The sequence below is a fragment of the Nesoenas mayeri genome (genome assembly GCF_963082525.1).
Source record: "Nesoenas mayeri genome assembly, chromosome: 2".
NCBI classification, from domain to species: Eukaryota; Metazoa; Chordata; class Aves; order Columbiformes; family Columbidae; genus Nesoenas; species Nesoenas mayeri.
Genome location: NC_137543.1, coordinates 109,026,965 through 109,053,735, shown reverse-complemented (window position 1 = coordinate 109,053,735; position 26,771 = coordinate 109,026,965). Strand labels below are relative to the sequence as shown.

Genomic DNA, 26,771 nt, shown 5'->3' with positions numbered 1-26,771 from the left:
TCACAGCTGAATCACAGAATCGTAGAGTAGTTTGGGTTGGAAGGGACCTACCAAGGTCATCTAGTCCAACCCCCCTGCAATGAGCAGGGACATCTTCAACTAGATCAGGTTGCTCAGAGCCCCGTCCAGCCTGGCCTGGAATGTCTCCAGGGACGTGGCATCTACCACCTCCCTGGGCAACCTGTGCCAGTGTTTCACCACCCTCATTGTAAAAAATTTCCTCCTCATGTCTAGTCTGAATCTCCCCTCCTTTAGTTTAAAACCATTACCCCTTGTCCTGTCACAACAGACCCTGCTAAAAAGTCTGTCCCCATCTTTCTTATAGGCCCCTTTGAGTACTGAAAGGCCACAATAAGGTCTTCCTGGAGCCTTCTCTTCTCCAGGCTGAACAGCCCCAACTCTCTCAGCCTGTCCTCACAGCAGAGCTGTTCCAGCCCTCTGATCATTTCTGTGGCCCCTCTCCAGCAGGTCCATGTCTTTCCTGTGCTGAGGGCTTCAGAACTGGACACAGGACTCCAGGTGGGGTCTCACCAGAGCAGAGGGGCAGCTGGAGGGCTGTTCCACGGGGGAGCGGGGTGCAGAGGATGGCGGCAGGACCCCGCGGGACGCCCCGGGGCGCCGCGGCTGGAGGAGACAAGGACGGAGCCTTTCGGATCAGGGATGCCAGGGTGCGGCGCGGGGACCGGAGGAGCACGTCGTGTCCCCCGGCGGGGCCGCCTCTACCGGCGGGCGGGAGCGGCGGCGCTCTGCCCGGCCCCGCGGCCGCCAGGGGGAGCCGGGGGAGCGGGGCGGAGCGGCCGGGCGCGCAATCCCCGCGCGTCGCGGCGCGGGGCGCAGCGGAGCCGCGGCGGGGCCGGGCCGGGCCGCGCAGAGCCCCGCCGCGGGGCGGGCACAAAAGCGCCGCGCCCGGCCGCGCCGCCGGGGAGTTGGGCTCGGCGGGCCGGGGTTCAGCGCTCAGCGGCGCCGGGACGGGCGGCTGCCCCGGAGCTCGCAGGATGCCGGCGGCTGCGCGGCGGCGCGGGGCGCGGGTGCTGTGGGCGCTGCTGTGGGTGGCCCTGGCGCGATGCTACAACGTGGACGTGGGTCGCCCCGTGGTTTTTCAGGGTCCCAACGGCTCCTTCTTCGGGTACTCGGTGCTGCAGCACTACCACGACAGCACGCGGTGGTGAGTAGCGCGGGGACTGCGCGCCCGGCGGCGGTAAAACCGCGGGGTTTGGGCGGGCGGGGGTGCGGCGGGCCCGGCGCTGCCGGGTCAACCACCGGGCAACCACCGGGGTGTCCCCCGGGGCAGCCGCCGCTCCCGCAGCCGGGAAGGGGACCCGCGCCTCCGCCCCGGCTGCGGGGGCTCTTCCCCGCGTCCTTTCCTCCCCGTCGTGCGGGTGCGGTGGAGGCAGCGCTGCGGCTCCGCGCCTGTTGTGTGCGGAGAGGGGTTCACCCTGGTGTAAACCGAGGTCCCCCTCGTTGGGCGGTGTTGTAAGACGGGGGTGTCCTTCCCGGGCTGGCAGCCGGCGCTCGGCATCGTGAACTTGCTGTCCCCAAGCGCCAGCGGTCCCTCGCCCGGTGGTTTGGTGCTTTGCGCAGCCCCGCTTCCTTGGGGGAAATATTTCGCACCTCATCTCCTTGACAGTAAATGCATCTGGTGTGAAAGATGACAGGTCGTGCCGTGTTAAACGGGAAAAAAATTAGTAGCGATACCTCCAGTGGGAGCAGCGTGTTCAGCATTGACAGGGCAGATCGCTCCGTACTCTGCCTTGCGAGGATGAAAATCCCTCTGGTGACTGGAGAGACATTTCCAAATCACGAGTTGTTCATCTCCTCTGTGTGCCCACTGTTGGCATGAGGGACTGTAGAGGAAATGGATATGTAGCTTGCTTTTTTTTTTTTTTTTTTAAATAATGAACGATAATAGAAAGTTTGTCTACATCTTGAAAAATTATGCAAACTGGCAAGCTTCTTGTTTTTCCCGTTGACTGAAAAGAGCCTTGAAGCATAGTCTGTCCCTCTCTTGTCTGGGTCAGACGCTCTTTGTCAGAATTAAAACCAATTTCTTTTAATTGGACCCAGTTGATGTCGTCTGGTGCACTTCTAATGGGAATAGGAGCCACTGCTGCCAATAACCGCCCACAAAGCTTGTCTTTATCTTTTACGCTTAGATATGGCCCGATTACTCAGCTGTTGATGTTGGAACTGTGGTGCACTGTGATATAAATAAAAGTATTCATGCCGGCATCCAGTTCTTTAAAAATGAATTTCTTTCACACCCTTTAGTTGAGTAGTAGTTGTGTGCTCAGCCTTTCTGCATAGTGGCTTTCATAGAGCATTCATTTTTAAGGACTTATCAGAAGACTTCATAGAGGAAGAGTGCTCTGGGAGAAGAAAAGCTCTCAGTTTAAAGTAAAGCTTAACTTGGATCAGGAACTGACAAAGGATGCAAAGGCTGAAAGCGACTGCATTCGGCACAAATTGGTGGGAAGTCACAGTGATGTGAATGAAATGCTGATCTAGTGGAGTGTGGTGGGATGAAAATGATAGTATTTGTGGCTCCTTGTGTAGATATCTGTCATTCTGGTTGATAACATGAATTATCTTCAGATAGCAGATGTTGGTGTGGGGTTTTGGTTTTTTTTGGAGGGGAGGGGAGGTTGATCAGGGAAGAGAATCTCCCTGGTATCCCAGTTTGTTTGGAAATGATGCTGGACTAGTAGTGTTGGGCATCTGTCTGAAGGGTGCCGTCTGCAAGATGTCTGGTGCTCTAAGGTAAAAACTCCAGTTATGCAAACTCCAGTTTTCCGCAAATGGACCTTCTTCACCCAGAAACAAAAAGTATCTGAGATCAAGAAGTGTTTTTAAGTAAGCAAATTAAGTGTCAGCCCTAACACCTAGAAGGGTTAACAGCAGCTTAATGTGGTCAGGATCAGCACTGGGCTGTCAAAAATCATGAGGGTGGGGTTGTCACCACTGATGGGAGAACTCTCTTCATTGTGTAACCAGGGAGCTTTTTTTCATGGGTGCTTCAAAATCCTGTCCCAAACAGAGGTTGAGATAAAAGTTCTGGAGACAGGTTTTCTACAGTCTCTTTGACTCTAGTTTGCTATATGCAGTTATGCTTTTAAATGTGTGCATGCAGCCTCAATATCAAGAGACAGCAATGAATCTCATTGATCTTAAAAGTGTATGCAGCATTATTCCAGTTTCTGAAGATGCCATCACGTGTACTGGATGGGCATTTTCTGAGTGCAAGCAGGGGTTTTTTGCATACTGCAAATAACATCGATTTTAAGTATTTAACTTTTTCTTTTGGAAAGATCTGGACAATCTTCATTGACATTAAAACCATCAAAGGGCTGCACCCTTGTCAGCGCCCTTAGCTATGCCCACTTCAACTGAGGAGGGCATAGAGGCTTCCAGTATTATATAGTACTATTTTAAAACCATGTTTTACTGTATAGGATCTTGCATATCCCTTCAGAGCAGGAAGTCTCTAATTTCAAGTTTAAAGTGATTACCAGTTGCAGATCATTGAAACACAAAATATAATCCCAGTTAATTGGATGAGTGTAGAGGGAAATGCTTAGTAGAACTGATGTAATTTTTCAGATTTGTCAGGTTTTTGTGTGTAGAGCTCTGTGTGCAAAGCTATAGAAGCATTTCCTTAAGTGGCTTGTAGAGTTACTGTTTTGGGTTTTTTTTTTCTTTTCTTTCTCTTTCAGATGTGATATTCTGGGAAAAGGCTGAAATCTATTATGGGGAATACATAGTAAAAATGGTTAATATTAATCTCATTGTAGCATATAGCTCCTCGTAATAGTCACAGGGTTATTGTTTGGGTTTGTGTGTCAGTTTTCGTCTTACCTTTTTAGCTTTTATATACCCAAGGAAGAGCTATGATTGAAGTTGTCTGATGTCTGTTTGGCCTACACACTACAGGGGGCAGTATTTGAGCTAAGTGAACTTTGGATAGTGGTGTTTTGGGCATTCATGGCTTGCCTGGTGAGATGTGCACTATGTGAGCCTGCAAAAATGGGATTGATCACATCCGAGGCTGATAGGGCTCCCGCCTGTCTAAAATTATTTAGCATGTTAATATGCTCTCGAGCGTTTGAGATCATTGTCATGATAGTTCAGTGTTTCTTGTTCTGAATATCGGTGCCCGATATTCACCTAACATACTTCTGGTCATGAGAGCTTCTTAGCTGAAGGGTGTTACTCTCCATAGCCTGTCCCTGTCCTGATGTGTGTATCTATATATACATATGTGCATATATGTACATATAGTGACTGTTTTATATTAAAATGGTGTCTGTAATGCCCAGGTCTTCAGCCTCAGTGTTTCAGTTGTTTGTTTGCCAACACCACAGAGGCACCTGTCTGTATTATCTACCATAGGCCTGCAGGTTTCCAGTAAACCAATTTAGAGCCTGGTGATTCTTGAATATTTATATGAGCCAAATATTATTGCAGGAGGGAAGAAAAGGGGGGTATTTGATTTGAAATATTATGTCAGATACGTGTGAATAATCAGACTGCTATGCAGCCCTTGACACAGAAGTTATTGTGGAATAGGGGTATTTAGCCTCCACTGTGACAGTGGAGTAAGTCAGTGCTTTTGACCTGTCTGAAATAGTTAATTGCAGCGATGCTTCTGTTTAGGAGTTATTTTTGCACAGTTTTCATCTCAAGAAAAGTTGGTCATCGCAGATGTGCCAGAGTTATTGTATTTCTGACAATGTATCTTTTTCCTTCCTTAACCAGGTTTTATGACTTTAAATCTTGAAAGATTTACCCGGTTCCCCCTCATTGCAATTTTCAGTGGAGTAAGGAACCAGGTGGCTGCTTGCATTTGGAGCAGAGACAAGCTGAAGTGCTTCTGTTCTCTGGATATAATTTGAAGCTTGGAGTAAAGACCCTACAAAACGACCAAGAATGTTGCTTTCTCTGCTTTCTTTCAGACAGTTTAAGAAGAAACAAATGTCAATTTTGCCCCAGTAAAAAAAAATGTGTATAAAGTGACATCTTAGGTCTTTCTTTTTAAAAATAAGATGTTACTTAATACCTCTCCTTTCCTCTCCTTATTTCCCTTTCTCGCCCCAAACTCCTCAGCAAGTCCAAGGTAACAACTTTATAATTTCTGGCAACATGATCTGGCATGAAAAAAGTAACCCCGTCACTTTAGTTGTATAGTGTCCCTGCTATGAGTATTACAATAAGGAAATAGTCTGATTTCTGTGCTGTTTCTCTTCACTGGGTTGTGCTGTTGCTGAAACTTGAAGGTTGTTCTGCATCTCAGGGGAACGGATACGTGGTGTTAGTGCCTGATGTTCTTGTGTGCAACCAGAAGGAAGCTGTGGAGGAAGGCCGACTCCGAGCAGACTGGCTGTTGTGTTAACGACACCATGTTGCAGAAATGATGTAGTGATGCTGTAGGTGCTGCCATGGCATTTTGGGCTTGCTGTTGTTGGTCGCAGCTCATCCATCTGCTGCCCAAATAACAGCCCTCCTGCTTCTCACTCTGCACTTAATGGATGGACCACTGGGGTTTTAAAAATCTATTTATTTACTTTTTTTTTTGTTTATTTTTTATTTTGTGGGCTTAGCAAAAGGCAGAGACCTTTCCAATGAGAAGGAACTCAGATGGGATATGCTGGTGGTGCACCTTCCTCTGGTGCTGCTTTTGAAATCAGCTGTGGTATGCAAGGATATTTAAAGAGCTTTTTCTTTACCACTTAACATTGCGGTGAGGTGAGGTCCCTCCATTCCCCAGTCCTTGAGCCGTGATTGTCTAATCACTGCTGGCATGCTGTAGGCTGGTGCTTCATATGCTTGGCATCTCTCCATGCCATCAGTCAGCTCGACACTTTCATTCTCTGTTCCTTCTGCTAAATGCAGCACTTAATTTCCAAATCTGTATATCCCAAGGGTCAATCACCAGCAAAGTGATAGTTACTGTTCTGCAGGAAGTAATTTTAAGGAGGTGTGGATTTCCCTGTGGCCAAGACAGCTTCTTGTCATCCATTAATATTGGCTGCTGTGGCTACTGCAATGTGATGGTTTCTTGCCATGTAGCTGCATAGTTGTCTCCATATAGATGAGATGTTTGTCCTTGGTTGTATGGGTATGAATGCAAGCACAGAAGGTTAAATGGCCTCTCTGCCTACTGCTTCTCATGCTGGTTTAGACCCCAATGCTTTGTTCCCAAAGCCAGTGGGATGTGGCTGATTCTTACAGATTTCTGTGCATGTCAAGCAAAAAAGACTCTAAAATGGCCACAGCCCCTGCTCCTGTTGCTCTTGCTTCTCTTCTGTGGAAAGTAATCTCTTTCTCTTGATGGGGTTTCCCCTTCAAGCTGTCTTCATGTAGCTACTCACAAATATCCTAGAGGCTTCCTGCAGAGTATTATGATTGTGGTGAGAACTTGCACTCATCAATAGTCTCTGCCAAGACTACTGCCTGCATCATAAGCCTTGTGGCAAAAGGCTGGAGAACTGCTGGTGCTTGCTTGCTGACAACCCAAGTAGTCCTATAGCAGCCCTGGAAAACTGTACCACAAAATTAGGCTATTTTATAGGAGAGCTGGTTAAACTAGTTGGAACATGTTGGAAGGTTGCCTGATAATACCAAGAGGAGAGGGTTGTACTTCTGCTGGCTGTTTACGGATCTTTTGTGGTTATGCCAGGCACGACTCAGAAGCATTGAAATGCAAGAAGTCTGTATTAGGCTCTAAGGCTTTGTTTTGAAATGTATTTCTGTTCCGGGATGGTGCCAGAGAAAAACACCTTCTCTGGTTGCAGTGTTGTTTCATAGAAATAGCAGGAGATTTCAAAGGTGCTATAATATGTAGGGGAGATACAAAACAGTTGTTCATTTTGCTCTGAGTTCCAAAATATTGGGATGCAAATGAGTCTTTTATCCAGGTCTGCTGAAAAGTCTCCTGACAGTTAAATAGGTGACTTTCTTCCAGCAGTTATACACAGAAACTAATGAAGAAGTAAAGGATTTATTTTTCTTCTCGACAAAGGAAATATTCCAGTCTCAAACCTTTGAATAGCACTGAAGTAAGTGGTATGTGGCAAATACCCACTGGGCCAACCAAAAAGGATATGAACCAACAGAAAATCTGGTATCTCCCTGAAGGTGATTGTCTTGGGGCACGGGTGAGCATGGGTCGTGCCAGATGGAACAGATCTGCAAAGGTTTCACCTACTGGGGTCTAGGTGCAAGAGGGAAAGAATGAGACAAGATCCCAAGGTGACATAGTGTGTGTTGTGGGTGAAGTATCAAATATGAATCCAAAATAGATTTACTTTTGGCACACGTCACCTGTAGCCTTTGCTGGCTGCTTCTTTCTGCTCGGTTCACATGAAGAAGTGGCAACAGGTGTTTTTCTTTTGAAAGGTATATTTGCTCAAGACAGCAATATTATCTGTGCCAGTAGCTTACTCAAATCATTAATTATCAATTTTTCCTATTCAGCTTTTTAAAAAGAGCTGAAGAGTCTTTGTGATTTAGGCTCCTTCATCTTGCATTTTGCAGCCCAAGATATCTTGTGCACTAGTTGCTGATTCATATTTGCTTTTATTAGGTTAGAGCAAAGCTTATTTCAAACTGGAGGTCAATGTGGCCTACATTATCTTATTGTTATAACAGGTCGTAGAAACAATTTCTTGCCATTTGCAATTTGAAGCCATAACTCTTTAAGCTAGTAATATCCCTCCTTATTTATTTTTGTTAGACCTCATGAATGTCAATAAGTGAATGACATGCATTCATCGCCTGTGTAAATGAAATGATTGGCATTTGATTTTTCTGTCTGCCGCCTGCCTGGTGGGATTTCCATTTGGAGCTATTATTTCAGGCTCCTTTGCTCTTGCCCTGCAATGTGTACAGGCTTTGTAGGTTTTAGCAACTTAAGCATTTCAGACATTAATTCTTCTCACTTGTGAAAACATGATGTGAATTGTAGAGCACGGCCCCATCAAACTTCTCCAAATAATACAGCTTGGGTCACGAAACTTTGGAGAAAATGGTCACTTAATGTAGGGGTTTCTCTTATTTTTGTAAATGTATTTCCAAGTGACACAGGACAGTTTTGTTGCGTTCCACATCCAGTGAAATGCATAGGGAGCGGAGATGTGCCACTGTTTGGTATAGACCGGACTTGGATGCAGGAGGAACTCTTCCAGGTGTCTCAGGTTGCCCTGGACATGTGCTTTGGGTCTTCCTGTATTTACTGGGATAGTGATGATGGGTGGTGGCTGAGGATTGAACTTTACATTAGAGGCTGAAAGAGAAGTTTTTTAAAGCAGGGAAAGCTTCCATTTTGGGACTTGTGCTGGGCTGTCCATCCGTGCTGTGGGTGGGCTGTGTATGCGGACTGACTTTGCACCAGAAGCTCTTTGTCCCTTTGGTGGGTAAACCAAGAGCGGCATCTCCTTGGTCAGCTGCTGCCTCCCAAGTAGCAGGCTGGATCCACACATGTGAGCACTGGCAGCTCGGTCTTTTAGAGATGGCTGCCCTTAGTTCCAACCCTGGGCTTAACTTCAGCGAGGATTATTTTTTTACATGCGGAAGCTCCGCCCTGCCTTGCAGTGCAAGGGTATCAGCAAAACTGATACTAAATCATAGAAAAACTGCATGGTGTTCCCTGCTGCCGTTCGTGGAGCTGCCTTCCTCCTGCTTAACCTCCCTCCTCATCCTCATATGTCCAGATCTGAGTTCACAACTCGGTGAGAAAGATTGCCCTTTCAATGAGGAGGCAGTAAAAAGGCTCCCTTAGTACTTGTGCCTCCCCCATAATCCTCCTCAAAAAGCATCTCTTATGGCATGAGTAGTTGCCAGCTTGTTAAGCAGTTAACTGGATTGTAACCTAAGTGATTAAAAAGGGCTCATAGTCTTTCTAGGGTATGTTAAGGAACTCTGGGGTCAGAGCTTGTGCATTGGTGCTTCCCAGAGATACCAGTTCTCACATGGGATAAATAGACCAGGTATAATCTTCACAGCCTTAGCGATAAATGTTGATTGATGGCAATGCACCATGGAAGATACTTGTTCCTGTGTTGTTGGTTGGGTGTTCTGGTGTGGATTCTGTCTGAGAATGGGATGCCTCAGCTTTCTAAACAAGCTTATTAATCTTTGGCTGGCTGACAAGCATGCAGGTTCAGATTTCATCTTCTTGTGGGTGTGGGTATTAGCTCTTGGGGGTTATTGGATTGATAGGGATGTAGTTAAAACTGAGGAAAGATGGGTGCAGCTGCTGTTGTCTGTCCTACTTTCCTGAACACTTTTGGGAGGTTTGGGTGTGCTTCAAATATCTTAAAATCCTAATGGAAATGTAACTTGTTAGAGTATTTGTGGCTTCACTGGGGAAAAATGCCTTTATTGTATGAGGTGTTCTCAGTTTGTGAGTCAATATCATCATTTTACAAGGTTGCTGGAGAAAGTCCTTTTGCTGAGGGAGCTCTGGCAATGTGAACCTTGCTGTTGTTTGTGTGGGGGTTTTTTGTTTGGTTTGTTTGTTTTGTTTGTTTTGTTTTTTCTTCTTTTCTCCTGAAATTAATCACTTGTTACTTTGCTTTTGGTTTCCAGGGTCTTGGTTGGTGCTCCCAAGGCAGAATCTAAATACAGCACCTCTGTTCAGTCCCCAGGAGCAGTGTTTAAGTGTCGAGTCCATACCAATCCTGACAGAAGATGCACAGAACTGGATATGGGTCGAGGTGGGTAGTTATCATGGAATCATAGAATGTCCAGAGTTGGAGGAGACACACAAAGATCATCGAATCCAACTCCTGTCCCTTCATATGACAACCCCACAGTTCACACCATGTGTCTCAGGACGTCCAGTCTCTTCTTGAACACTGTCAGGCTTGGGGCTGTGACACCTCCCTGGGGAGCCTGTTCCAGTGCTCCACCACCCTCTGGGGGAAGAACCTTTTCCTAATGTCCAACTTAAACATCCCCTGGCACATCTTCCTGCCATTACCTCGGGTTCTGTCATTCGTCACTAAAGAGAAGAGTTTGTTATGATGCTTGGGGACATGAAGGAGGGAACCAAAATAAAAAAAGCATACCCCAAATGGCTAGAAACCCTCCTGGTGGCTTCAAAGAGGTCTCAAGACATTGAGAGGGAGTTGTCAGCCTCTCCTGATGGATTTTGAGCACTGGCAGCAAAGGTATCATGTTCTCTTCAGCATTATGAAATAGCATCCCACCTGGTGCCAGTGTCCTCCCAGTGGCCCTGCTCCCTCTCTCCAGCAAGTAACCAGGCAAAGGTGGATTTATTTTATTTATTTTTTCCCTGCTTACCCTAAGTCACTGTCTTTTCTCCACCTATTTCAGTGCGACTCTGCAGCATGGTGGAGGGTGTGTGCCTGGTGGGGAGCGCTGGCGTAAGGGTGTGTGAGGTGACCCTGGGCAGTGCAGCAGTGGTTCCGTGATGTGAGGGCTTTTTAGCAACCTGGCATTCTGTGGGTTCCCTCATAATGCAGCAAATCATGCCTTGGGTCTGCTTCTTGGACTAAAGGAAATAAGTGTCTCAGTGAGAGCCGTGCTTTGATCCTATTGCATGTGACCAGGATCAACTTTTGTTTCTCTCATGCAATGTCTGAATTGGGGGAAGGTGGAGTCCTAAAGCAAAGCTCTGATCTAAAACCTTGTTCTGGGTTTTGATGGAGAACATGGAAGCCCTTCATATTTGGTTTTCTTGGTGGCATGCCTGTTATTGCTTTCTCTGCCTATAGAAAGGCATGTTAGTATTGTTCATCTTTTCATGGCTGAGTCAAGTAGAATTAGTTTTTATGAAGCTTAAATGTGTTAAAAATGTGTTTTGGGTAAGTTTGATTTTTCCTGCTACTGTAATGTAAACTGTCTCTCATGGATTTGTGAATACTGCCTGGCAGAACTAAAGGTTTAGGCCTCAATTTCTTTAAGTGCCCCAGATCTCATTTTCAAGAGTAATTTTTGCTTTCATTGCATTCTGCAGGCAATCTGACGTCTCTCTCATTGACTTCAGTTGGATGTTTTATTTGAGTAGAGCTGTGGACGTGCTGTAATAGCTGCTGGCTGTTTGGGACAGGGTCTGTCCTCTACTATGTGTTTGAATGAAACCTAGTAAGAGTGAGAGCATCGCCCTGATTAATGAATACAAGAACTAATAGTCAGGATGAAGGGTAAAAGCAAAGCACTGTCAGGCAAATGTTTCATGGGCAGTCTCCTCCTAGGAATTCTTAGTGGGTATTTAAAACTCAAGTCTCCATGTCTTGCTGTCTTCCCCTGCTTTCTGTAGGCAATTCTCGGGGCACACTCTGTGGAAAGACCTGCAAAGAAGACAGAGATGACGAATGGATGGGCGTGAGCCTGGCGAGACAGCCGAAGGCTGGTGGAAGTGTGCTGGTGAGTCCACTCTTGTCTTTGATCTCATTAAAACCATTGCTGCTGTCTGGCTCTAATGCTAAACATGTCAGGATTAATGTGTTCAGCAGTGACTGAATGAGTCCAGCTTTATGGGCAGCAAATTTTCTAGTCCCTTCCTTCAAGCGGAAGGAAAAGTGAGCCCTAGCCAGAAAGCTTTATTTATAGAGGGAGGACTTCAAAGCCGTCACACCTGACTTGTGTCACCCAAGGGCTTCCTCCTAAATCTGAGGGATTAAATCTTTGAACCAAATAAACACAACTTTGTCTTGGAGGTACCTGCTAGTCTGTTCTTTTTGTCATTTGCCTGTGTTTGTGTAGGGAATATGTATGCATGCATTTTCCCTGAGCGTATGTATTGTGTGTCAGAACTTAGGATGAAAAATGTAAGATGAGTCTTTGTGCTGATATTTTTTTTCTTTCTGTGTATTAATTTTCCTTTAGTGAGGCAGAAGAGTTGAGAATAGAGATGACTTAGTTGTGTGCGGGTGGCCTTGTTGTCTTTGATATGGTTACCAGGCACATAGACAGGTCAAGGAGAGCAGATGTGTTCCGTAGGATGTGGAATTTAGCTTTGCAAAACAACATTTCCTGTGCTGGAAAAAAAACAATCATAAAGAGAACTGGGCAAAAACCTTTCTAAAATACGTGGGTTTATTATGATCAATAGTTGTCTGTGTTTGAGTCCACAGTTGGGTTCTGACTGTCTACCTGAGTCTGTCTGAAGGAATTTTAACTGAAATTTTAAAATGCAACAAAATGTTGTGCATGGTATATGTGGCAGGCAAATCTCAAGCTTGGATCAGAGTAACCCTGACAACAATCTAATTCTAAACACTGCTGTTTGGGAGTTGGGAACTCGCAATATGACCCCGTCTTTCCAATGAGATAGGGGGTTGCCGTGGTACGTGGCACCAAACCGTCACAAAGCTGCAAGTGAGAAAGATCTTGTATGATGATTGTGGAGCCAACCACCTGTGTAAGGCAAGTGGGCAAAGCTGCTTCACTCAAAGGCATTTTCCTTAGTGTGTGCGTAGAGTCCTAGCACTTACACCCCAAGTCCTTGCACGCCATCTTCCCTGTAGGGGAGCAGGTGGTTTTTATACGTTTTGCGATACTACTGTGGTATTTTTTCTGATTGTCTCTTTTGGTGTACAGCTTGCTAGTGCTATATATAGAGGCTGGTCGATGCTTTACTTGCCTTGCATGCTTTAAATATGCTCAGCACTAGAAAAGGAAGGGGAAAAAGAGGGGCATAAATAAAGTACACTGTAAACATCTGCAGCAGCGCACAAAATTAAGGCATTCATGCTAGACTAAGCAATTACGGTACTCATCTTCCCGATATGTATGTGTGCTCCGAGTTCTGGGTGACAACTGAGGAGTAACTTGCACTGATGAGGGTATCACTGCCTTGATATAGAGCATCCTCTCCATTTTTAGTCACCAGGCTAAACTAGACAAATTCTTGTCCCATTTTTTGAAGTCCCATTTTTTTAGACAGTACTGAGATGTTTTTGTAAAAATGGTATCTTAAGGATAGTGTGTCTTTTGTATTTTGGTTCAAAGGGGAACAGGTTGCAGCTGATGCTTCAGTGTCGTCTACCTAGACAGAAGCAGCAAAGCAAGGCAAAGCTGGTGGGGAAAAAAGCCGAGGCTGGGGCTGACTTCTTGCTGACTGAGGGGAGCTTGTAAGGGTGAGAGACATGGGCAGGCTGTGAGGGCTTAGATTTGGACTGAGGGGACAGAAATTTCAGATGTAAACCAGGTTAAAAGCAAAATGTAGCTGAAGTAAAATGCACAGCTGGTGATTTTCTTATTTCAGTCCAGCTTAAGCTGGTAAATTGTCTCCACAAGTTACAGTGGTTTAAGGCAGTTCTAAACCAGCCCTCTGACAAAATTGCACTGCCCTCACCAAGTAGGTCATGTCCTGATGCTTGAGGATGTTTAAATATCTAATTCACAGTGATATTTATCACCAAAGCACTCAGTACTAATTATATATCTGTGCACATCTGTGTGTAGACAGAGCTTGGAAGGGAGGCATATGGATTCCTTCGTGGATGCAAAATACCTGGCTGTTTCAGGGCATTATTACTCTCTATTTTGAGATAACCTTTTAAAGGAAAAGATTTGTGACTTTCCCCTAAGCAGGTGGTTTTTAATACATGTGCCCTTTTAATTTTCATGTCTTTAAATATGGCTGCTCTTTGAAGACCCTGTGAGAAATCAGTGTTCTGAGAAGACATATCTGAATGTGTATGGCCATATCTACTGACTTCGCTTTTTAATGAAATTACTAGCTAACTCTCACGAGGTATTCCCTGTAGTTAGGAGCGTGTGCACAGTCTAGATTGTCAGGCATTGCAGCTCTATTTACTGCATCTCTTCCAGGGATTCCTTTAAGTCCCGGTGGTATCCTTGTGGTCAATAGCTCTGGATAGATTTTTTTTGGCATAAATGTGAGTAGTTGCTTTTTAAACCCGTGTGAACTGTTCATGCTTTTGGTGTCCTGTGTGAGAGGAATTAGTCCCACAGTTTAACTGTAGATTTTACAAAGAAGTTGTTGCTTTTGCTCTGAAACTGTTTAGTGGCTTAAATTTCTGTCTTATCAGCCTTCCCCAGTCGCCTGATAAGTGTACCAGCTTCAGTGGAAAGGGGCAGTAGGGAAGGTGAGGAGAGTGCAGGAGGGCTTTAGCTGGTATTTGGTAAAAAAGTGGATTCTGTTTGAGCCCATATTGTGCCAGGATGTTGCTGAACCAGAGTTTTACATTTGTGTGATGGACTAAATAGAAAAGCATAGAATGATGAGGGTTTAAACAAATGAAGACGTAAGATTAGCTAAAAAAGTTCTGAGTTTGTGGTTCAGTGGCTTCCTGTCGTCGGGTATGCTATCAGTCAATATTTACATTCATTTAAGTGCAGCTGAGATTGCCAGCTCTTTCCAAACTGAAATGGCAAAAGTCCTCTTTTTACTTCTATTGAAAGAGGAAGCAGGGACAGTGCATTATGATTTGGGGGAAAGCCATGTCCTTCAGTCTTCTTTCTAAATACCTGCCACATCTGTTATTACTCTGTTTTTTTAACAAGTGTTGCTATTTTTCATATAAGCAGTTGACTTATTGGCACATGCAATGATTGTCTGTGTGTCTGTAAAAAAAAAAAAATCAAACAACAAACCAACAAGCCATCAGGTCAGCAAAGCCAAATTCCTTCTAGGGAAGAGCAAACCAGAAGTGGTCTGACAGTAGCACGTTAAAAAAGTCCCTTGTTTGGACTCTGACTTTAGGAGTCGGGAGAAGGACCATACATTCAGTTGGGACACGCAGCCTCTGGAGTGAAGCCTGGGATCTCTCCTGTTGCTTGTCTTATGGTGCAAAACCCATGGCTGTCACTCAATACGCAGAATAGCAAAGTGGCTGCAGTTCTGAAACAGCCTATTCATTGTATTGTGGTAATGCAGTGTCTGCCATCAACAGAGACCATTGTGCGCTTTGTCCAGAAGTGTTTTATTTTGCTTCAAGTGGGTTTGCATCTTTTCTCCCCTGTTCCATAGTAGAGCTGGAGCCTGTGCCCTGGCAGCAGCTGCTGAGCACCAAAGCATGCTGATGGCTTCTTCATTGCACAGAGGCCCACCTGTGGCTGGCATCTAAAAAAAGGGTGCATAAGCTGTCAGTTGTTTGCAATCACCTTAGGAAAAAAAACAAGACAAATGAACAAAACCACCGCAGAAAAACGCTCTTCACAGCATCAAATTCAGGTGACTCATCTCTGTTCCCAGGACTCTTTAGACATGTGCCATCAAAGAAGGAAGGCTGTAGCCACCTTTGGTAGCACATCACCTTGCCTCAGCAACGTTGACTAATGCAGGGACTGTGTACTCTAATTCAAATAAAGGTTTGTGAGAAGGCAGGAGAACCAAAAGCAGCTGTGGACCAGCTTTGCCATGGCTGGAGACACATGTGCTGGTTTCCTGGCTGCAGAGAATGAGTTTCAGAGAGGAAGAGGAGCTGCTGAACTCCTGTCCACTGGGAAAATGTCAAATTCTACAGCTGTGGCATGGAGGATTCTGGAGAAGCCCCCACTGAGATAATTGAGGTGGAGCTCATCTCTTGGAGCTGTGGTTACGAGCTGCCTGCAAGCTTGGGCAGTCAGTGGTAAACGGTAGTGTGCCTGAATACATAACATGCTGAAGGTACAGAAAAGTGATCATTAGAAAAACAAACAAACCAAACCAAAAAAACAGCAGCAACAACAAAACAACCAACCAACCAACCAGCCAACCAACCAGCCAACCAACCAACCAGCCAACCAACCAACCAACCAACCAACCAAAAAAACCCCAAAAACCAACAACAACAAACCCAAACCCTAACAGATTAGATAAGTGTGCTCAGAATTGCTAAACTGAGCCCACAGCTTCCAGTTGATTTTGAACATATTTCTTAAGCAGCAGCTCCTTTTTTGTTTTATCTTTTTTGGCCTCTGCACCTCACTCCTGAGCAAAGCCTCCTGCCTGTGGTGAAATGCTGCTGCTCTCCCTGACTCTGTCATTTGTGCTCCTCTGGGAGAAATTAGTAAGTTAATTTATGTGAGTCCCTTGCAGTTTCCAAGATATAAAATGTCAAGGAATTTACGATATCACAATCCTTTATTTATCTTTCCATAATTTAAAAAAAATACTCTTGGTCTGTTTCCGTTTGAGTTTGTATCCGGAGTTGGGGTTGACTTGAATGTCGCTTTAATGGTATGTGTCTTTATGGTACTGTCTTTAAAAGGGCTGTGTGTGTGTATATTGGTGCTCACAGCACCGATCTGTCAGGAGAGAAACTATTTCCTGGTTACTCTGAAAACGAGCGATTCACGTGCTGGTTTTTGTTGCTCTTGAATTTTGAATGAGTGGTGCATGGGGATGAAAATCATAGCTGATCTTCCTTAAAACACATCAGGGAGTCCTCAAAGCTGCTCTTTGCAGGATTCCTCACATGCATTTGTGAGGAGTGTCAGAAGCATCCTTTGTCTCATGGGTGGCAGCGAGTGTCATGCAGTGTGATGCAGAGCTGTCCGTGGCCCCTGGAGTCCCTCGTTATCCCTCTGTGATACCCATCTTCAGGAGATACATGCTTCTCCTTGAGTCCTGGACATCAGGAAAGCAATAAATACTAATCTCCGAATGCAGCACCACTAACAGCAGAACAGGCTTTTGCACAACTGGTTTTGCTCTGTTTCAGTTAAAAAAATGAGTGCTATTACCCTTTTATGTCTTTCTGGGGTTAAGGATATGGGAAGGCACCTGTGTTGACTGCTGGGTTTAATTTTGAGCTTCCCAGTGGTTGATACACTTCCCAGGCCCTTTATTGGATAGGTGACACAAATGTGCCTGTCTTATGGATATATTTTTAATGATGTTGAGATGCTGCCATGGGCAGCTCTGAAGTGCTGAGGCAGAAAAGTGAGGTAGCACAAGGGGAAGAAGGCAGAGGATGTCTCATCTGGGGAGGATAGAGTAAAACGTGAGGATGGTGAAGTGGGCTCATGCAAAGTTTCCAGGAGAAGTTGAAAGTATATGGAGGAGGTGGTTTGTAGCATAGAGTCTACACTGTTCACATGGGACCAAGCCTTAAATGATATAAGTTGACACTGACTTCAGTGACTTAGACCAGCTGGAGATATGGCGCAGCATGTGCTCGAGTTCAAAGCCCTTGCTTTCATATTTCCTTTTATTCCAAGTAACCCCTCACTGTCAAGCAACTTGTGGTTTTCCTGGCAGCAATGCAGTGCCAATTTCTGGAGCAAATGAATTCTGAGAAGGTGTGAACCAGGCTCCACGTTGCTTGTATGTGTGCCTGTTTGTGGCAGTGTACTGAGCAAGTGTCCTTGTGAGACTGGTTTAGCTCTGGTTTTGCAGGGCGATCTTATTCTTCACGCCGATCACTGCAGCTCATCTGCACCTTGACTGATGTTGCCACTCTTCTTCCCACAAAATCTCTGGCATTTTCACTCAAATTCATTACCAGTAAGCAAAGCCCAGCTCATCTGTCAGCAGAAACAAAGCTGCCTTTCCTAGCGAGACAAGCCTTTGACTCACACATACATCCTCTGGTGGAATAACCTTCTAATATGGTCTTAGTAACATTCTGAGTCTTGGCATTCATTCTGATCCTCTTACGTGTATTCTCAGTGTCTTTATTCCTGTTTTTTCCCCCCTTTTCTGGCTTGGCTGGGTTCTTCAGTTAGCTTTAGTTAGGAAAGCTTCACTAGCCATGAGGATTCATACATAGTGAGGGATCTTGGCATCTCCAGTGTGGGCTCTGTCTTGCTCTGAGACTTGCTGTTTCCCTAGTTGTGCACACATGAAGGTTGCGGTCTGAGCTGCCAGGTCAGGCAGTGTCATGAGCTGTGAAAGGTAACAGCGAGAATATACTTTAACTAGAAAGAGTGGGATGTAAGGAGAGGACAATGAGATCCTGAGGGGAAGGTGATGCTGAGAGGTCCTGTTCATGGGTGCCCTACCTTGGTCAGAAGGCTCTCCTGTGACTCTGGGTCAATAACACATGTGATATGATCTGTTTAGGCATGTGCGCACCGCTGGAAAAACATCTACTACGAGACAGAGTACATCCTGCCCCACGGCTTCTGCAACATCATTCCCCCTAACCTGCAGCCCAATGGGAGGAAGCTCTTGCCTTGCTATGAAGGTAAGGAGTGTGGCAGCCAGAAGTGGGGTTCACCTCCATCACTACTCTCTCATTTTACAGCTACTGTGTTTTCCCTTTGTTTTCAAAACCATCCACAGGATTTTTTTTTGGTTTTTTTTTTTTTTAATAACATACAGCTGGGGTAGCAGTTGAGTTTTGGATGAAGTTGGGAGAGTGACACAATGACTGAACGGGTTCTGTGACTTACTGTGCATGGTTGTGCTTTATTAGAGGTATAATACGTTTCTGAACTGTGTTTTTGGGACAGCAGCTCTCTCTTTTCTTGCATGAATAATCAGTAGATATTGATCTGAGTTTGGCTTCTCATGACTCGCTGTGGCACAGGGTAAAAATCCTCGATTACTTTGCAATTGGGAACCAATTTTCCCAGTTTACAGAAACACTTCCATTTTTGTGTTGCAATTTACTAGAGGACTAGAAGTAGGGGAAAGGGCTGCTTAACGCTTTACTTGCTTTGTGGAACTTCTGTGGCAGTTTAATATAAACTGCTACTGTGTTTTGGCTGCTGTAAAGTGTCTTGGTCCCTGTTTGGATCCTCTGAAGTTCCGGGTTTTGGGTGCACACAGAAGCGGGGCTCCAGCTCTCACCAGTGGGTGGCTGCACCTGTTGGTTGTGCCACAAATCCCAAGTGTCAGCTTTTTATTTTTCCAGCTCCCTGGTGCATGTAAGATTCTTGTATCATGTTTCCTTTCCTAAAGACCTCAGAAAACAGTGTCTCCTTGGCCAGGAGCAATTATAACCAAATAACTAAACCAGCGGCATGAGTGTGTTGTTAGGAAGAAGATAGGGTATCTCCTAAGATTTCCTGGCCTTCAGGGAAATGTGTGGGGGAAAGCACCTTCTTGATTTCTTCTGTCTGTCCTGGGCATTTTCCTTGCCCTCTCGCCTGTAGGAGCCTGGGGACATATGAGGGTTTGGAGGCCAATACAGAGCATGGTTTGTTGAGGGACAGACCTCTGGTGTTACTTATTTATTTGCTTTTATTCATATCCCTGCTGCCCAAAATTGGCAGCAGCCAGCAGCTGACTTGCTGCTGACATTAGTAAGTGGGAGAGGGATAAGGCAGTGGATGTGCCGGTTTGTTTCTCTGCTGCTGGCGAGTGGCTGTGTCCTAGCTCAGTGACCCGTGATGGAGCTGGGTCTGCTCCGTGCCCACTGTTTCTCCTGGGGTGGCTCCTCACCTCTCTCCAGGCTTTGCTTGGGGAGCTGCCTCACCAAACCCACACACCTTCTGGAGACTTCATGCACTGAGCAATTCCCAGCCCTGAAATTGGTCATTATTTGAAATGTGAGGGGTTTTGGCTCTCTTGACCCAGCCATACTTGCTGCTCTGTCAGCAAAATCAGGATAAAGACTCAGACCGAGATAATGCACTGCGAATCATCCAATATTAACTTTATGGCCAACATGCACATGTAGGGATGCTGCTGGGGCTCCTTCTGAGACCGTGTCACTGCTCCTGTGTTGCCTTAAAAGCAGCTTGCCTGAAGCTGTGGCGGGGAGGTGGTTTCTGGAAGAGATGAAGCGCTTGTATTTTTCTGTGCGTCATCTCTTCTGAGTAAAACTGCTGCTAATCTGACAGCATATTTGCCAGGAATTGCTAGAAAATAGAAATGTGTGGGCCTAGTACACGCAGAGCAGCCAGTGGAAAGTTGGCAGGGCTGGTGCAGTACGATGTTGGCTTAATTTCACTCCACGCTAGAGTGAAAATTGGAGGTTTGGGACTGATTTTCTGCCCCCTCATCAGGCGTGAAATCACAAAGTATCACAAGGGATCGCTGCATTTATTTACTCCTGGATCTCTTAGGTTTCAATAAAACAAGCTTGAAGAGAGATAGCCATGGTACGTCATGCAGAAGGATTCATTGTTTGAGATTTGCTGTGAAATAAGATTGCCGTCATCCTTGTAACTTTTTTTTCTTCACTTTCTGGAAGAAGCAGAAGAAATTCTCCTCCACTGACACTGAGGAACAGCCCAAAGGGGAGAAGCGGCAAGTCTGATAGGGATAATAAATGTGGTGTGCAATGCAGCTGAAGTGCTGCCACACCGAGAGCCTCTGTGGCCAGATCTGTGGCTGCAAACCCTGCGCCAGGCAGCGTGCCTTTGCCTGCAGAGTCCCGACACCTTTCTCTGGGACTTGCCATGCACAAATAGGTGCAGGCAGTTGTGTTCTTATTTCCAGAAGTCCCATCATTAGCGCAGCTGAGGCGATAAGCCCTGTCAGAGGCTGGTGCGGCTGCATGGTCCACAACCAGAGCTGGCTCTCACCTAACTGGCGAAGGGTACAGGCCAGTTGAGTGCACGTCAGTCTCCATCTGCCTCCATGTGTGTGTATTCACCTTGAGACGGATTATTAGCTTGTATAACAGAAGTCTTGTGCCAGAAAGGGAGAGGGGTCTGACCTTGGGACAGATGTACTTAATACATACAATACGTTTTCTCTACACATAAAGCAGACTTAATTACTAAAGACAAAGGAGGAAATGGAAATTCCCTGACTAGAAGGTAGTAGTGCAACAACATAGTAGTCTCAATCCATCTTATTCCTGTCTGGCTTCTCTGAAAGGGCTGACAGAAGTCTGGAAGCGATTGAGAGCTAATGAGAACAGCAGCAAGCCTAATAGTTAAATGCAGTCTTTCTGAGTAGGAACTAATCCGGTTTATATGAGCTGGATGTCCTTTGTGGTATAGCTGGTGTATGGAGCCACGGTCTTCCAGGCAGTGCTTTCACTTGTTTATTTTTCCCGTAGTTTTAATGACCTTCTGGAAAAAGGAAGCTGGCTCTTTATCTCCCCACCCTGATGCATTCAGTTTGCAAAGAAGGGTGGCCGTGGCTGCTGTGAGAGGCAGCCCAGCTTATGTGGAGAGCTGGGATGGTTTCCTAGTCCGCTGTGGTAGAAGTTGGTAGTGGAGGTGAGGAAGACTGATGCACTCTTTGGTTAGTGAATAAGGGGAACAGCACACACTCATGTGCCTTGCCTCCAAAGGAATAAGCAAGTTTTCCCACAGGGTCCAGACCACATTTGGTTTTCTGGGAGCCACGAAAACATCCCTGCTTTGTGGTGCAAACCCAAACCCACAATGCTAGGTCAAAGATTACTACTGTTTCTTCTGGCTTAGTGAAACCCTGTCAGAAAGGAAGAAAGAGGCTTCCAGTGCAAATGATAATTTACTGTAACTGTCCACTTTGCTTCCATCTGTGAAGACAGTAGATACGGATTTTATTGCACTCTGGAGCTTATGCTATGTGATGGCATTGAAGTTTGCTTAGAGATTTTTAGAGAGAAGTAGTTGAGGATCATTTGCCCTCAGAATCCTCACACATGACAGCTTATCCTGTTTTTTGTATATTGTTTTATCCAATTACTTCTTCCTCAGCCTTACTTCTCTTATAACCCAAGATCATCATGGCTGCAAACCACTACCATCTTCTTCTCTTTTTTGCTTCATGTGTTTATTCATGGCACACCTTCAAAGTAGCAGAGGCAGTCACCTCTTCCAGACTCAGTCTTACTGCTTTGTTATCAGATGTTGCCGCAGCAGTTAGTTTTGTGGCTTGTGGTCTGTGTAACTGGGGCCACACAGCAGTCTGTGGGCAGATGGGAAAGAAAGAAAAAGAAGTATATAAACAAAGGATCTGTTCATGACAGCAGTTATTGCCTGGAGCTATGCGGAAACTACCAAATCCACTGTATGCAGTATCTAAACTTCATGCAAATGCTGCTGTTCAGGTGTGCAAAAGCTGTGAGCTGATGCAGTAACTACATGGTTTCCTGCTGTTTGATTGTTCGGCTGCATTGACGGGTGAATGGACAGACAGCAGTGTCATACAGGTGACAGGTGTCACTGCTGTGCACTGAAGTGTAGGGGAGATATTATGGAAGCAATCTTGTTTTTCATGCCTTTTGACCTTATCTACTGCTTGGGAGAGGCAGAGCAGCTCAAGGGAGGAGGCAGAGGCCTGTGGGGCTGAGATGTGACAGTCCAGGATGTGTCAGTCCAGGATGTGAGTGGTGGCTGTGGGCTGTGACCATGGGTGCATGGGTGGAAGGAGACATACTCAACACGTGGGGAAGGATGGAGGGAGCCGCATGCAGGTGGGAATTAGGTGGGCCAATGAAAGGGGTGATTTTGTGCTGAAAGGGTTATGCTGGAGATCAGGACCTCAGTGTCCATCTGGTCTGGGCAGCTGGCTCCCTGGGGAGGACTGCCTCTGTCTGGATCCTCCCAAAATGTGGTGCCAATCTCTGCTTTGTGTCAGTGGAGGTTTAAATGCTCAAATAGACTCAATGTTTGGGGTATTTCGGCCTTTGTTCATCTATTTCCTCTTTCAAAATGTCACTAAAGCTGTTTTGTCTCTCAGAAGTGTTAGAATAAGTTAATTGGCATGTATGGTGTCCTCAGACCCCATAATGATAAGGTGGACTCTTGATAGCTGTAGGAAAGAAGGACAGTCATTACTTTGCATTGTTGCTGTATGTCACGCCATGCTACTGTAATGAATCCATTTATTTTTCTTCTGTAAGCTCTGTTTTTTTCCTTAGAAGTATTTTCAGGTCTTTATTCAAGTCAAAATGTTTTGATGTCTTTTCTTTAGTTCACAGAAGCACTGGTTATGTCCAAACTCTGAATTCAATTGAAATGCTGCATTCCCATCTATTCACTGTTACAACCACAATGTAACTACTTGTTTAAGTGAAATAAGGGCCATTAGTTCTAGCAGTTTTGCCAAAGTGACTTAAAAAACAGTGATCATTACAGAAAGCCATGAACAGTGTCTGTAAAAGTACCCTGTTTCCCTGAAAATAAAACCTACCCCAAAAATAAGCCCTAGCATGATTTTTCAGGATTTTTTGAGGATACTTGAAATATAAGCCCTACTCCAAAAATAAGCCCTGGTTACAGTTCATTAAAAAAGTCAATTTAAATAGTGTCCAGGCAGCTATAAATGTAAAAAAGTAAACATCTTTTGGAGCAAAAATTAATATAAGAACCTGTCTTATTTTTGGGGAAACAGGGTATGAGCTGCAATGAATATACCAACTCAGTTCGCTACACAATCATTTAAACTACCAAACCTTTCCCATTCCTTATGCATTGCAGTTAATAATAATTTGATTAATTTAAAGAATAATTGATTTTTCATTGCCTGACAATGAAAGTAATGTATTTCTGTTCATTTTCTAACATGTATATTGCTGATTAAAATCAGCTGTGTTGTGTCCTTGGATGTTGGGGCTTTTGTTTCAAGTTACCCCTTGATCTGAATTTGGTGTATCTTTAAAAAAAAAAAGGGTAGGCAAAATTATATTATAATAAAACAATGCTGTCAATTCAACAAATTTTTTACTTGATCGGAGAAATGGTCTATTTTTGTGCATGTATTGTTTTATTGGAAGAAAATCTGAAATAATTTTTTCTTATTTGCTAGTCACAGCTGCATTAAGCTACGGATCCATCTACCACCCTTGAATAGCTGCCTTATTCCCCTGCCACTCCTGCTGTCCTCTTATGGTTTTGCGTGCCCTTGGTTTTAATTTTCAGCTGAATTCAGGGGACAGCTTGTGTGAACTGGATCATTTGGACTCACAGCTGTGTGTGGACGGGACCTCTTGGATGGCTGGAGTTGTGTGGGGTGATGGTTTGGAGATGTTCAAGCCTCACCCAAGCCTACAGCAAAGCTCTGTTGGCTGGGGAAGCTGCCATTGTGTTTGAGGCTTTTTATGTGTTGCTGAATCATGAAAAAATCATGGGGTGGAAAAAAAAAAAAGTGCTGGAAAGCCTATTTATAAAAGAAGACAAGAAGAAATTTGAAAATGCCAAATAAGAAACAAGTTTTATTTGCCTCTCATCCTGCCCTGAGGCATTCCCCGTGGTTATGTCGTTATTTGCCTGACCTAAACCTTTCACTGTCCAAGCTAAATACCCTCTGGCAATTTTTCTGTTTTATTTTAAAGCAAATTGAGCCATATGTTTTTTGAAGGAGACACTTAAAGAAACCATGAGCCAACCATAATAGAATTTTATAGGGAAATACAACGTTTTAAATCCATCAAATTGTCAGTAGGGCCTACTTGCAGCAGTTGTTCAGGAGCATGACACAGCCATCGAGGTGTGCTCTCAAAAGAAATATATGCGTAAGAAATCCTCTCTTCTCCAGTTCCAGATGAGGGGCCCTTTTTGGATTTTAAGAGGCTGTGCCCTGGCCTGGGTCATGTGTAAGATGTAACAGGGACCACCGCGTGTAGTGGCTGAAGGGAGGGTGGGTGCTGTGACCTTGTGGTGGGGCTGGGGCCCCATGGCTGCGTGGCCCTGGATGGCTTTTCAGGCAGGGCACGGTGCTCTCATGTGCTGGTTGAGCATCAACCTAAGCCCCTCTATCCCTCCATCCAAAAAAAAAAAAAAGTATCCTGTAAAGTGGGATTTAAGAAGGCAGTCTCTAAAGCCTTGATCTATGGCATTACAAAAGCCTCCCACCAAGTTTAGCAGGTAAGGCGGAAGGATAAGTCCAGACCTCCGTGGTGGCCAGCAGTGTTTTGTTCTGAAGTACAGCAGGTCAAGTGCAAAACTGGGAAGAGGCAAGGCCTGTTCGTACTTCAGTACATCATGGAAAGGGAAAACCTTGGCTGGAAGTGAAAACATCTGAATGGGACGGACGTGGAACTTGCTGCATTTCATCTTATGCAAGGGTGGGAATCTAGCCATAGTGAAGGCAGGGCCTTTAGGACATGCACAGCGTTATTTTTCAGGAAATGCCAGAGGGCGAAACCTCATCTCCTTGGCTCTCTGAATAAAAAAAGTTCATATCAATAAACATTTTTTTTTTCCCCAGACAAAGAGGGCCTGGATCTGTGAGAGACTCTATGTGGAAAGATAGCAATTCAGAGCCCCAGCACTTTCTGAATAGCCATGAGCAAATATGGGCTTCATTTCTCAGTAAAATTGTTGTCAAGCATTCTCACTAGGAAACCCAAGTCTGCTTCTGGCCCTCCAGCTCTGCTGGGACACATATCTGCTTTGGCAGGACCTTGCCTCAGCCAAGAGCATTAGGCATTTGGCCTGTAATTTGTGGATCAAGTCACTGTCCTGCATGGTCTCTCCAACTAAACCTTTCCCTGTGCAACTGGTATTACCTCAGCAAATTCCTTAAAATCTGAGAATCTTTATGATGTTAGGAAGATACTATATATAATTCGTAAAGGGGGAATGGGGCTGTGTGTGTCTGTGTATAAATATGCACACACTTTTGAAAAAATTATATGAGAAGGCAGCAGTTTATAATTCATTCCTTTTGGTCTTCAATAAGATAAAATTCAACTCAGAAGGAGCTTGCTTGGCTCCAAAGAGACAATTTGGTCATTGATTTCATGATTTTTTTTTTTATCATTTAGCAATGAGTTAATGATGTTTACTCAGAGGAAAAAAAAAACAAAACAAACAAAATTACCAGGCTGTATGGTGAATCTTTTTGGAACCTGAATTACTGTAATATACAGGAAGTGGCAATATGCTCAAGCTGAGCACTCATTAGTATGGTAAATATTTGAAATATTTAGAAATCTAGAAATATCTAGAAATAATCTGCAAAGGTTCTGATCCAACTCTAAGTTTGAAATGCTCTTAAACTGAAAATGTGTGGATTAAGGCAGGAAAGTGATATTCTTTTTTTTGTTTCTTCCTCTTTCCTCCCCCTGAACTTAATGTGTTTCTAAAAATCTATATATATTTTTTTCCTCCTCTGCAAAAAGATAAAATAAAAATTTCTCAGGTTTGACAGCAGAAGGAGTTGCTGTATAAAATACAGAGACAAAAACTGTAGTGGTGCTGGCTGGGTCCCCTGTGAACTGGGGGCTCTGAGCACGTGGCCATGAAAAGCAGCAGACCTGAACATCCCTGAGATGAGATTGTTGTCTGATCACTTAGAAACACAGTGTCCCGTCCTCACTTGTCACCTGTTTCTTGGGGCCGGTGTCCTGAAGTATCTCACCAGCAGATATGTTTATGGGGTCTTTGATGACTGTCGTTGGAGTGGGGAATCACTTATTCCTCTGAGGTAGTGACAGGCCTGGGGATTAAACCTCTTGGTGCGGGATCAGTGGCACACAGGCATGGGCATCACCTTTCATTCACCTTCCTCCCAGGCTGTGCAGATCTAGCTGCTGGAGTCAGGTGTATTTGCTGATGTGCCATTATCAGGGTGATGGTGCTGCTGTGTTCATCACGTCACTGTGCTACTGCTCACTTAGCCGCTCCCTAGGCAGCACGCTGGCTGTCCCCCGGATGATTTCAAGCCGCTCGCTTTGCCCCCGATGTGGGTGAGGATGCTGCCATGGTGCACATTGGTGGCACGTACAGCCTGGGAGTTCTGCGTGCTCTTGAGACTCTGCTTGCTCAGTTGGAAAGCGTGTGCTGTGCCAGGGATGAGCATGATTTATTTTTTTTCCCTTTTCCCATCCAGAGTACAAGAAGAAGTATGGGGAGGAGCACGGCTCGTGCCAGGCAGGAATTGCAGGCTTCTTCACCGAGGTAAGCAGAAGCATGTACACGGCAGGGATGCGGTTGGTGAGCAGCTCTACTGCTGCATGCCCCAGGAGAGGAGCTCCAAGGATGGCTTGGACAGCAAGCTGAGCACTGAGTATGATCCCTTC

At 45.1% G+C, this 26,771-nt stretch overlaps 1 protein-coding gene across 1 annotated transcript in view; it reads left to right on the top strand.

Moving 5' to 3' along the window:
* Positions 1 to 995: 995 nt before the first annotated feature.
* ITGA9 (integrin subunit alpha 9) overlaps positions 996 to 26,771 on the top strand; it is a gene marked incomplete at both ends in the record, with an annotated part of 220,912 nt that continues 195,136 nt past the window's right edge. The window contains 5 exons of the mRNA XM_080364271.1: positions 996 to 1,165; positions 9,583 to 9,710; positions 11,279 to 11,385; positions 17,978 to 18,101; positions 26,582 to 26,649. Of these exons, the coding sequence (XP_080220397.1) occupies positions 996 to 1,165; positions 9,583 to 9,710; positions 11,279 to 11,385; positions 17,978 to 18,101; positions 26,582 to 26,649 (597 nt within the window). The remainder of the gene's footprint in view (positions 1,166 to 9,582; positions 9,711 to 11,278; positions 11,386 to 17,977; positions 18,102 to 26,581; positions 26,650 to 26,771) is intronic.